Source organism: Ptiloglossa arizonensis, chromosome 1, assembly GCF_051014685.1.
Source record: "Ptiloglossa arizonensis isolate GNS036 chromosome 1, iyPtiAriz1_principal, whole genome shotgun sequence".
Lineage (NCBI taxonomy): Eukaryota > Metazoa > Arthropoda > Insecta > Hymenoptera > Colletidae > Ptiloglossa > Ptiloglossa arizonensis.
In genome coordinates, this window is record NC_135048.1 from 4,165,334 (window position 1) to 4,179,200 (window position 13,867).

At 36.8% G+C, this 13,867-nt stretch overlaps 2 protein-coding genes across 2 annotated transcripts in view; one reads left to right on the top strand and one right to left on the bottom strand.

Annotated features, from left to right (window-relative positions):
* LOC143145302 (uncharacterized) overlaps positions 1-13,867 on the bottom strand; it is a 150,300-nt gene that overhangs the window by 6,920 nt on the left and 129,513 nt on the right. The window lies entirely within an intron of this gene.
* On the top strand, positions 9,816-12,053 carry LOC143145331 (uncharacterized). Its single transcript, XM_076308633.1, has one exon. It carries the CDS (start codon positions 9,827-9,829, stop codon positions 11,396-11,398), a length of 1,572 nt encoding a protein of 523 aa, XP_076164748.1. The 5' UTR covers positions 9,816-9,826; the 3' UTR covers positions 11,399-12,053.

A 13,867-nucleotide genomic window follows, 5' to 3' on the forward strand; every position in this document is an offset into this window, starting at 1 on the left:
AAAAGGAAGAGACTAGTCAATCAAACGAAAAATTTGGCACGGTTCGCGTGAGGTTATGTCGAGCACGTGGCTGCAAGTGATATGATGTAGGTAAATTCTCTAATATTAGATACACTCAGTTAAAAAAGTCTTTGTACATCTAACATATACTATTCAAATTTGTAATAATTTCATTTTTCACGTCAATAAATAAATGATTCTCTATGTCTTTTATTATACAAAGGTAGACTACCTTTCAAGAAATATATACCGTCAAAAGAAGCCGATTTAATATTAATCTACACGTATTATCTGATTACAAAACTAGCCATGTATTGGAAACGATTATATTTACAGATTATATAATGCTTTTAAAACCCTATTTGGAAAAAGGGTATTCATTTTATGTAGATAATTATTACAGTAGTTCTGCCCTTTTTAAATTTATTGCATGAAAATTTAACAAGTGCTTGTGTATTGATGAAACAAACGCAAAAAGAAAAATGTCTACATAAACAATAAATTTGAAAAAGACAGTTTTTTTCATTTCTGAAAAAAATTCTGTGCTAGGATCATGTTTACAAAAGAACATTTAAATTGGTCATCTCAGCAATGGTTAAAGGTAATCTTTACCAATAAATCAAAATTCAATCATTTTTATTAGATGATAAAATATATGTGAAATGTCGCAAAGGTAAGAAATTTAAAAAGAGTTGTATAAAACCAACCACTAAAGGTGGTGGTGGTAGTAGTTTGATATTCTCCCATACATGTGGGAATTCATGACAACAAAAGAAATGGGTCCCTTATAGTAGGAATCATGGATAGGTTTGTGTACTTAAATATTGTAAAAAAATGTATTATTGGAATATATGCTCTATTTCATTTGTGGAGCAAAATATGTCAGAAGACTAGATTTTATAGCTGATAATGATCTGAAATATTTGGCAAAGATCATAAAAACATTCCTAAATGACAATAAAATCAGTCTTATGAAATGGCCAGTACAATCATTGAATCAAAATCCAATTGAAATGTTGCAGATTGATGTGGATAAGTATTTGAAACAACAAAAACCAAAACATATTGAAGAACTATTTACTGCTATATAAAAAGCTTGGAACTTCATATGAGTCAATAGATGTGCTTGACTAATAAACTCTATGCTATGAAGGTACGTTAAAGTTATTTAAAATAAAGATCTACATACAAAATATTATGTGTAATGCACAAAAAATTTCACATTTGACTTAAGAAATGCAAAAGAATGTCTCAAAAGTTCTTCAATCAAGGCACTTAAAAAATATTATTTTGGTTTATGTAACTACTATGTCTAAACTTATTAAAAACATAATTTACTTTTATATATAAATTTAATGTATTAATAAAAAAATCATAATATTCAATTTAATTAAGCATTCTTAAGTATATGGTCACCATTGTAAATCATTCCGATTATTGAGTTAGCATAGAATAAGATCGAAAATTATCTTCATTCACTATATAATTCGCTTTTCTGTCGAATTTTTGAAGTCATAAGAAGTAATGGCAAACATACTAAATATTAAAGAACTAAAATTTCAATTTGTAAGGCATATTTGCATTCATTTTTTAAAGTGAGGCTATTTATGTGGCATTTATTGGAAATTGTGTTTTAGATTTTGTTTATAATTTTAAGTAATATAAAAATTTTTCGATTTTCAGATATTGTTGGAGTAGACCCACGCTAATCTGTGGCGATATCGCCACTCTACCTTACCGAGCTGGAGCTGGGAGCATCAAGTATCTGACACTTCCTTTTACTCCAGAAAAGGTAGACACGTTCGTAAAATGTGAAGAAATAGTTTTATGTAAAAAATACCTATATCCATATATATAAGAGTCTAATTCTCTTTGATCAAAACCCATACTTGTTAACCGTTTGAGTCCCAAGTAGTGCGATCGCGCTGTTCAGATTTTATGTCGAGAAAAACCAGCACATTTCGGGCGTTGTGAACAACTGACGGTGCATCACCGACTGATTCACTGACGTAAGTACATCACACAGCTTCTTCTTTTAATGTAAATAATACATTTTACAATAGGTACAATATTATAATAATTGTTGCGCGTTGAGCGATGAGAAGTGTTGAGTTGGAGCGTTTCGTCGTCCGCACTTCTCGACAACATTTTACAGGTATCGAGATCGGTGGAATTAAAAGATGAGTTTTGTCAATTGGTGTTTACAATGGTGTATTTATCGTGCAGTGTTGGAGAAAGTTGGCAAGTTGACTGTTTTATGAAGACTGGCCACCGAACTCTCGCTCCGCATGTCAACTCTCTATTTTATATGTTCGGTTCGACATGTTATTCGTTGATTAGAATCTGGGAGGTGGACGTTGTGTCGGAGGAAAAGGAAACCTGGAGTGGAAATGTTAGAAAATAAAACATTTTGCATTTCATTGTTATCTTCTCAATAATTTTTATCGAACAAAACTTGAAATATTTATGAACTTACAGTACGCATATGTAATAATACAGATGTATTTCATAAAATAACGAATTACAAATTAAAAATATTTTTGCGTTATGAACAAACAATTTAAATGGAGAGTAACACTTATAATTTGTAACATCGGTGTTTATCAAAATATATTGGATGAATTTCTTTTTTTTTTATTGCACACAAATTAAATGTGATCTCTTTTTTATTGCATTTTTGGTGCTGCAGACTACGCATTGTCGCAAGTTACGTCGTGGCAACTTTACTAAACCAAATGTTTTTCCTTTACATAACCGCGTGCTTTCTTTTTGTTCATCCAATCACGTTCAATTTCAAAAATAATATTTAAAATAAAATCTAACCGATTCTTTGCTTTACTCTTAACTCTTTCCTTGAAGATTATATATGGATTTATTAACACGTTGAGCGCGATGCCGATTTTATCATTTTCGCTCAGGCGGTAGCGAGCGAGCATTTGATGTCGAGCGCTAAGAAGGTTACTTTGTTTCCCTTTACTGTGGGAATGGCGCAGTTACTGCATAAATATACAAATTATAAACAAAAGATCATGGGAAGGGGAAAGACAAGAAGGTGAGATCTAAAAAACGATCAGTTTTCAATTTTCAAACTTGAGCTTAATAAGTACCGAAACGTCGTCCTTATGTATACTTTCCAAACAACTTCCGCCATCTATACGTCAGGTTGGATACTTCTAGGACTAGATAACTTAATTTGTACCGGTATACTGCCAGCAAACAGGCAGCTCGAACGCGCGAATCGCGTTCCGATCTGCCTCTTGACAAACTTAGTCCAGTGGTGTATGAGCACCACTGTCCAGCGAACGATCGGTATGTTGCCGTTTCATTTGTTGTTCGAAACCCATCCTTGGTTAGACGAAAACGCCGAGATACGGGAGTTGTTGCAGAAAGAATAAGTGTGAGAGTTTCAGAACGATAGAGACGAATTCTGTACGCGAGCGAGAAAGTAACAAAAGTACAGAGTGAAAATAGGAGAAATTACAACCGAAAGAGAGTTACCGTGCGCGAGTACCACATTGGCGATACTGTGGCGATTAAGTGCACCCAACGAGGACTGGATCTCAAATTAGCGAATAAATTCTTCGGACCGTACTCGCGTCCAGTGGTACTGACTAAAACTATAATTTTGGAACTTTTCGAAGGCAGCCCTGGCGTAAAAATGATGCCAAGTTCCCCTGAAAGTGTAATGGATATTGTAAATTTATTCATTGGAAATGACCTGATTGAGCACTTGGTGAGGGAATCTAACAGATATCATTATCAAGTCATAGAAAAATATAGAATTATATCAAAAACAAAAAAATGGACAGACATCACAGTATCTGAAATGAAGAAATTTTCATAAACACTAACCAAAAAGTTCCAGGTGGTAGAAGAGAAACTTCGTATATATGTAAGGAAAGCACCCTCAGTTATAGTGAAGTTAGCGTCGATAAGTTAGATCTCGATTGGTAGGAAGACAAGTGAATGAGTAGACATGTGGCGGGAGTGAGAGAAGAGAAGACAAAGTGTAAAGGAGAGAGACATGTGAGAAAAGTTATCAGGAAAAGAACGGTGTGAATAATAACATTGAATGTTGTTTCTTTGTTATTATAGAAACAATTCAACCCATTTTCCACCAAGAACCTGCAGACGAAATAAGACATTATATATATATATACGAAACCTGTGACAGAAAACCGGGATTGCATGTGGGAGAATGCTTTAAACGGTATCATACAATGGATAATTATAAGCTGTAAACAATAAAAAAAAAATGTTTAAAAATTTTGTACAATTTTATTTTTTATATCTACTAATTCATTACATCTCAATTAAAAAAACTCCTGGCTACGACTTAATTAACGGAAAACTCATCAAAGAACTTCCACCTAAAGCTGTCAGAATGTTAACCATAATATTTAATGCCATATTAACACTAGGTTTAGGGGACCCGTCAATTTGACGGATTTCAAAATTTGAAATGAAACACGCAAAAAAAACCATAGTATTAATCTTAACTACTTTGCATCGTAAATTTATAATTTCATTCAAAGAGTTCATACAGGCAATCATTATTTTCTTAAGCTTTCTAAATTTGGAAATTTGTAGTGTTTTGGGCCCTTTCTTGTATGCACTATATACATTATATATTCCAACCACCAGTGAAACCGATACATTTACATTCGCAGACGACACAGCTATATTATCCGCCCATAATGACCCAACGGCAGCGTCCAATATTTTACAACATATCTCAAAACTTGAAGAATGGCTGCACCGATGGAAAATAACAGTGAGCACGGACAAGTGTAAACACATTACCTTCACCCTAAAGAAAGGTACTGTTCCTGAAATAAAACTTAATAATACTCCTGTTCCTGAAACCAAATCGGTTAAATACTTGGGACTTCACTTGGACTCAAAATTAACCTGGAAACATCACATACGCTCTAAAACCGATCAAATTCGCATTAAAAGGAGAAACATCTATTGGCTTACATGCAGAAAATCTAAACTAAGTCTTGACAATAAACTTTTAATATACAAATCAATTATAAAGCCCATTTGGACATACGACATCGAGATGTAGAGCATTGCCGCTGTGACGACCCTCACGGCCTATCACCTCAGACCACCCGGAACAGTACCCAGCACAGTGCCACCCGATTCCCATGGTCAAATTCGACGAACGATAAGACTTACTCCGAAAACTAACCGTGCGAAACCTTTGGCTCATGCTTCGCATGGCACCATCGAACATTCCTCAAGACGACACTATGTATATAAACCCTCCAAGCTCTCGAATAAACCAGTCTGCATTTTGAAGCCTACCCGTTGCCACGTCGTTACGCTGTTCATTTTTTTAAACCACTGTTTCCCGATTCCGAGTAATTTCAAGTGAAAGTTCTTAGTTCGGATTGAGTGATCGTCGCGACTCTCACCAAGTCTCACTATTTTTAATTTCTACGAGTTAGGATTCAAGTGCGACTCGAATCCTTCACTAATAAGTGACAGTTCGGAGTTTGCCCCGTCACATTTTTGGCGATCCTGCCAGGATCCATAAGGACTGCATCGAGGGTACTCAGCCAAGGAAATTCTGCGGATCTTCCAACCTGAGGGACTGCGTGTGCCGCACCCATCGATCAACAACCACGGATCAAAGAACCACAGGTAAGGGAGATTTTCTCAGTTATAGAAATCCCCTCCCTATTATCTCTTCGGACGAAGAAACAGAAACATTTCTAAAAATGAGTCGACCATCTGGAACCAACTCGCCTCTTCCTCTGGACATTTCGACGAAAATTGACATGCTGTTACAAGAAATGAACCTACAGAGGCAACGAATGAACGAACTAACTTTAAGTATGAACAAACTGGACAACGAGAACAGCAAGAGGACCGAAGACTTGAAAATCCTTGCCAAAGCAATACACATTCAAGCCATCACGGAGGATGAGTCATCGCACGAACCGAGACGACAACAACAGCGGAGGACGAAACCGATATCTTCGGGAGACGAAGAGGAGGCCGACTTAGCCGATAAAGACGGTCAGATAAGCGCCGAAGGACGGTCAAACAACCCAGCGACCGCAAAAGCAAGCGAGGTAATCCGAATCATAGAAACACTACGCGGTAAAGATGACATGGGAGTAGAGGAATTTATTCGTTCCGTTAAGATAGCCAGAACTACTTGCCAGGAACCTCATCTATTGCTCCGAATGATAATAGCGGAAAAAATAATTGATCATGCTAAAAGAAGTATCCGATACTGTGAGATAAATAACTACGAGGATCTTTACGAGGCCCTTCGTAACCAAGTTTCCATACCAGTTACTGTAAGCGGTTGTCGTAACCGATTACAAAACATAAAACAGGGATTTAACGAAAATGTCCAAACCTATAGCGCTAGATTTCGCCAACAATTGAGCGAATTGCATTACGCTATTCAAGCAAAACATCGCACCCCGATGGCCAGAAGGATCGCGCTTCAGGAGGAAGACGAAGAAGCCATCAGGACGTATACGCTCAATCTACGCAAGGACATTGGACAGCTAGTCATCCCTTCGGATCCTCGGAGCCTAACTGAAGCCCAAGAAAAGGCCATCGACCGAGAAATGTGGATCAGGGATGCTCAAAGAATGGTAAACAGCCATCCACGTAACGCACCACCAGCACGAGGTATCCCACCGAAATCTAAACTACCAAACAATACATTCCGAGCAATGGAAAATGCTCCCCTTAGCAGTCGAATTAACCTTCAATGTGACCATTGTAATAAGACAGGCCACACCCGGGCTCAGTGTTACTCACTCCAACCGAAAAATTTTCCCTCGCGCCAAACAGGGAAATTACCACCGCGCGTAAACAAAACCACCACCAGCCAAGAAGAAATCTATCCGACAGAGGAAACCCAACCAGAGTCAACTACAGCCCAGGAGAACTGCAACATATCCACTGCCGACTACCAGGAATGCGAAGACCAGGCCGATTATTATTGGACACCGGAGCAGGAGTGAATTTGATAAAAGAAGACTTGGTGGTTAATTTCAAATTAGATAAAGGACACAGTATATTATCACTATTCCTACCGGGACCGGTTAAATGACCGTTTTTAAATTTTCAATTGGAATTTCTTACATTCAACGTAAGTGAATCGCCTTTAAACTTTACGACTTTTCCTCATATATATGTATGATACATTTTTCAATATTCACTTATTTTTTTATTGTTTATTTTCTGAGAAATATTTGTAGTCTATCTTACCTACCACGACCGGTCATTTGACCGGTAGTACGATTTATACACTTTTGTAATAGTTTCTCTCTAAGACTCAATGCCAAAACTATAAAGTCGTTAGAAACAAAACATAATGTAGTTGTGGCACGATTTTATCCGAGAAGTGCCTTCCAGAAAATGGTTTACGGCACTTACAAGTGTTTACAGTTCTCGCTCGACTATCGGGTTAGCGGTGTTTATTTGCTTGGTTGATATCCGATACGGTCCAGATCCTCGAATATTCTTACGCCATATTATCTACTATGACGTAAAATAAATAAACTTATGACTGAAGGAAATGTATAGACGTCTTCTCATGAATTCAAATCAGTATAGTCTTGCGACACGAACAGAGTGCATCGAAACGTGAAAATCACAAAGAGCATACTTGGCAGTCTTTTATTATTATTTTGTAATATTCTATGTCATAGTACGTGTTATAAGTGCAATTTTCAAAATAGTGAACAAGACTAACAATACGTCGCAGTAAGTTTCACATTTTATCTTTTATTCATTTTTTTATCTATTTTGATTTACATTTTCATATTTTAGTTTTTATTTTCTCCGTTGAATATTTACCCCAAAATGTCAAGACGTTTGAGGAGTGCGAATGTATTATTAGAGAGAATAAATGATATCGATGCAGAATGTTCTGACGATGATCAGGAAATTCTGGATATGGAAAACGACAATACGGAAAATTATGATCCATTTGAAACCGACTCGAACACCGATGAGAACGAAGAGAATATTTCGAACGTACGTAGACGACGAAAGAGAAGGAGATTTTTAGTTAGTTCCGATAGTGAGAATGAGGAAGAGGCAAGCGAAATTGCGGTGGACGGAACTGTTTGGCAGGAAGTAAAAATAGGGTCTAATCCTGGAAGAGCACCTGATCATAATATTTTTAGGGAAACATCAGGTCCGACTGGGTACAGTAAACGTAATATTATGAAAGGCGAAGTTAGGACGGCATTTTCTGTGATAATTGATAAGAATATAATCGAACTTATAAGAAAGTGCACAAAGGCAGAGGCATTTAGAGTGTTGGGATATAAATGGGAACTGTCTACTGCAAAGTTATATGCATTTTTTGCAATTCTGTATGCACGCGGCGCATATGAGGCTAAGAATATAGATATAGCACTTCTGTGGAATAAAAAGTGGGGCCCGCCTTTTTTCTCAAATACTATGAGTAGACATGACTTTACGGAGATTATGAGATTTATTCGATTTGACGACAGAAATCAACGAAGCCAACGGTTACAAACTGATAAATTCGCTATGATTTCCGAAGTTTGGTACAAGTTTATTTACAACAGTCAAAATTGTTATAAACCAGGACCATACATTACTATTGACGAACAATTGTTTCCAACGAAAGCAAGGTGTAGATTCACTCAATACATGCCCAATAAACCGGACAAATTTGGTATAAAATTTTGGTTAGCATCCGATGTACGCAGCAAATATATAATAAACGGCTTTCCATATTTGGGAAAAGATGAAAGTAGAGAACCCTCAGTTCCTCTTGGAGAGTTTGTCACTATGAAATTAGCAGAACCGTATGTAGGATGTGGAAGAAATATAACCACAGACAACTTTTTTACAAGCCTACCTTTAGCAACAAAACTTTTAGCAAAAAAAACTACGATTGTTGGAACAATTAGAGCAAATAGGAAAGAGCTACCAAAACTAGCAAAACTGAAAAACGACGACATGGCACTTTTCTCAAGCAAACTCTATCGCTCAAATAATTGTATGTTGACAATTTACAAAGCCAAACCAAGAAAGAAAGTTTTAATTCTCAGTTCAATCCACAACTCCGTACAAGTTGAAGAAAACGACACCCGAACACCGGAGACAATTCAATTGTATAATAGCACCAAATTTGGCGTAGATGTGACCGATCAAATGGCCAGAAATTATTCGGTAAAATCTAAATCTCGGAGATGGCCTTTGCAAGTATTTTTTAATATCTTGGATTTAGCCGGGATAAATGCATGGGTGTTATATAAAGAAACTGCGGGAGGAGAAATTACAAGACAGGAATTTCTATTCCAATTGGCAGAAGAACTTGCCATCGAATATCAACGAGAGCTCGGCAAAGAAAATCAACCAATACCCATCGCAAGTACAAGTACAGGTTCCCGTGAACGGAAAACATGTCAGATAAGGTATTGTAAAGATAATAAGACGAACAAAATCTGTCTAAAATGTAAAAAGTACGTATGCGGAAAATGTACAGTTGAGAAGCCCATTTGTAAAAAATGCGACGAAAAAGAATGAAATGTAGATTATGTACTCTTGAATAAAAGAAAATATATTTTTATACTGGTAAACTGGCTATTGGTCTGCATTCAATATTGAAAATATAAGTTGTGAAAGACCGGTCATTTGACCGGTCGCGGTAGGAATAGGTATACGTGAAGTGTCGGTAGGAATAGTGTTAAGATATTCTTTTTCTTATCTTCCTGTTTCCTTATAAATACCTAGTCTTCGTCACTGGAATTCATTGTCAGTATCACTGGTACTCTTTCAACTGCATGTAGCATTAGTTATCGATAAAATGGTGTACATAAATCCGGCAAACGTAATTAATTTACTGGTAACGGCTCTACATATATCCAGTAAACCACCGTCTCCTGTTAATCATAGGGAAATCGAACTATCAGAAATTATACATACTATGATACTTGATAGTATGAACGAAGTTTCATTTACAACCGACTATGTTACGACCCTGGAATACGAAGATCTAGCGCGGCCTCAAGAATGTGAGTTTGTTGAAGAGGGTAATATCGAGGAAAACGTTAGTAGCAATGAATTTGATGAGAGGTGTGTCTCGGGTGAAAGTGGTAACGTAGACCTCAATTATAAATCTCGAGCTGTTGAATTTTGGAGAAGCGGTGAAAAAACGCGCAGGACTCTCGACAGTGTACAACATAAATTTAGAAAAGTTAAATCAGTTAAACAACTGTATCAATGGGAAGAAACATTGGCGAGAGGTGGTACACGCAGAGAGAAGATATTATCAATAGTGAAGTATGTACTGGACAAATTTCAGGCTGCTATGAATCAGGGCTCCTTTGTGCATGACATGGATATAAAGCAATGGGCGCTAGAAGCAAAGGAGGACGTCGTCATGAATTTCAAAAAAGCGCACAACATCGTTTCAAGAAAGGTTAAAAAATTCATCAGTCGTTCCACACAACGGGACAAGCAACAATTACAATTGACATCCACCGACTTCGTAAACCGGGTAAAACCATACATTGCTATGTACAATCCAAATAACGTTTACAACGCTGATGAGAGTGGATTTAATTTGGAAATTCATTCTGGTCGTACGTTATCGTACCGTGGTAGAAAGACCATAGAAGCATCCGTGCAGTCAGTATCCTCAACTACACATAGTTATACGATTCTCCCTACCATTTCCGCGAGCGGTCATTTACTGTCACCCCTATTTATGGTGTTAAAAGAAACTAGTGGGGAATTTGGACCCAGGGTAGAAGAAAGCTTATTTAGACCAGCTAATGTGTATGTTACTGCTTCAAAATCTGGGAAGTTGACATCGCACCATTTCAACATTTGGCTTAAAGAAGTCTTTTTACCAAAGACTGGACTTCAAAGTGTTCTGTTACTTGATTCGTGGAGCGGCCATTGTCCTTCGACTTTTCAGCAAAGTATTCCGGCTGACAAAGAACTTATTACGTTAACCATACCGAAAGGAACAACAGGTTTGATACAACCGCTGGATGTTTACGGTTTTCGGGTATGGAAAAATTTTGTGAGAACTTTTTCAGATCGGGTGTTACTATATGATCTTGATATAAATTTACATCTGCGAAATAATATTATCAAACTGCAATCTCTCACACACAACCAGTTGTCTTCTCCGAGATTCCGGGAATTATTTAAATACTCTTGGTATAAAAGTGGATACCTTGAACAAAGGCCAGACCAGCAATTTGAAAATCCAGTAGATTTCTGTTTCAAATTTCCTGAAGTATATAACCTGCCTCGTTGTAATATGTGTGATAAGCCTGCTATTATAAGATGTGCTTGTTGCAAAAAGTATCTATGTATAGAACATTTCTTTGATGCACATCACCTATGTGAAAACTATGTTGAATGAGATACATGTATAAACCTATTCAAAATAGGATAAAATATTAAATTAGTATGAAACAAACGTTTATGTATGGATATATGTGATATAGTATGTAACATGTCATCAATCTTGATGTAATATCTTATATTATGCTATTATTATGTTATCATACTCAATATCGTCATGTATTAGGAAGTGCGACGAAAACAAGAAATCTGAATATGTAATTTACTGTGTGTTTTTAGCGCGGAATCGCGCGCACGGTGTACGTTTCGTCGTGTATCTGCATAAGTCGATGGTGTATAGTAAAATTAGTATACATGGTTGAATTCAGAATAAAACAAGTAATATTTTTAGTTATTATCAAAATGTAGAAATTCTTTAAAATAGCGTAAAAAAAAATTTTCTTTTTAAGAAAAAAAACTTGTTTTAAAATTTTCTTAATGTAAATTTATAGCGCTCATTGTACCATTAAACTTTTACCTAAAACATTTTTTTGTATTTCATGTATTTTAAAAGATATACGCGAAAAAGTGGAAACGCCGATTTGACTTCGAGGGTTGTTTTCACACCCTTAAAGGGCGATTGGGCACGAATGAAGCATACCGTTATTCTTGTCTTGGATCACTCTATAAACCTACAAAGTTTCATTCAAATCCGGGAGTGACGGTTCGCGGTGTTCCCTTGTTAGTAAACTTAATATGGCCATAACTAAAGGAAAATTGATCTATCATCTAACCGTCCCCATTTTAGAAGAAAGGGAATGGAACATTCGTAAATACTATGCCATACCTAAACGCTTTGGAAATACTTTTGTCGCGCCCTTAATAGAACATGATATTGTATTAGAACAAGATAACCAGCACATAATGGTAGATAGAACTTACCTCAGCGAATATTGTAGAGACACACCTATTGGGAAAATCTGCGAGAGAACACAACCAACTAAATCCGACTATCACACAAAAAATTGTCAAAATTTGTCGCTTAAACAATTTAACATTGACCCAACTAAATGCCCAACGGCTGTATTCCACATAGAAGAATTAATTTTTATACCTTTAAATTCACCTAATCGTTACATCATGATTCCGGAAAATCCCATTACTATAAACGCAATGTGCAATAATAATTCCCATTTTGAAATTAGTCAGGCATCCATAATCACTAGCGAAACCGATTGTACTCTAGTATACGGCAATAATGTAATGAAGATTGGAGGAAAAATTCAGGAAGTAAAATTAGAACAAATACCTTACAGCTTAAATTTTAACTACTCCTTAAGTGATCTACACATACTAGAAAATCAAATTCCTCGAATTTCAAAATTTGCTCCAAACTTCAAAGATTACAAAGTAATGTTAGACCAAATGGATAACCAACTGCAAAACATAAAAGGCCAGCACAGAATACAGACGATAACAGAAACGACTATTAATATACTACAGATAATAGCATGGTGTTCTTTAGGCTTGGTAGGTTTATATGGATTAAGAAAGATTGGACTATTCGATTTATTAGGCAAATGTATTCCTAAAACTGTATGTTTCAAAATTTATTGCAACGAAAACCACATAACACACCAAGAAATACCGACACAAAATAGTAATATGCCAACCGAGTTAAGCTGCCACTTCACATCCAGACGGACCAACAACGATTCACCAAGACCCATAAGGAAGTTATCACCATCGGACATCCCGCTTAAACCTATCAAACAACGGACTTTACGTTTTGAAGGATCAAAACGAATCTAGCAACGGGGGTGTGACGACTCTCACGGCCTATCATCTCAGACCACCCGGAACAGTACCCAGCACAGTGCCCCCCGATTCCCATGGTTCAAATTCGACGAACGATAAGACTTACTCCGAAAACTAACCGTGCGAAACCTTTGGCTCATGCTTCGCATGGCACCATCGAACATTCCTCAAGACGACACTATGTATATAAACCCTCCAAGCTCTCGAATAAAGCAGTCTGCATTTTGAAGCCTACCCGTTGCCACGTCGTTACGCTGTTCATTTTTTAAACCACTGTTTCCCGATTCCGAGTAATTTCAAGTGAAAGTTCTTAGTTCGGATTGAGTGATCGTCGCGACTCTCACCAATCCTCACTATTTTAATTTCTACGAGTTAGGATTCGAGTGCGACTCGAATCCTTCACTAATAAGTGACAGTTCGGAGTTTGCCCCGTCACAGACGACATGTTACCCGACATAAAGGAAATAGATCCTCCCGCAAATCCAGAAATTGACGCCCTATATGATCTTTACAATATTTGGAAACTCGATCCTACACCATCCCCTCTACACCTAAAACCTAACCGGAAATCATTCACTCAACTATCCCCCACACTATTCGGAACTTATAACGAGAAAGCATGGCTTAACCGACTGCATTTAATAATGATTATGGAAGAAGATATAGAACTCGGCATAGAACCAGGATTTTCTAATTACGAATTGGTCTCCCTACAATTAATGATTAGATT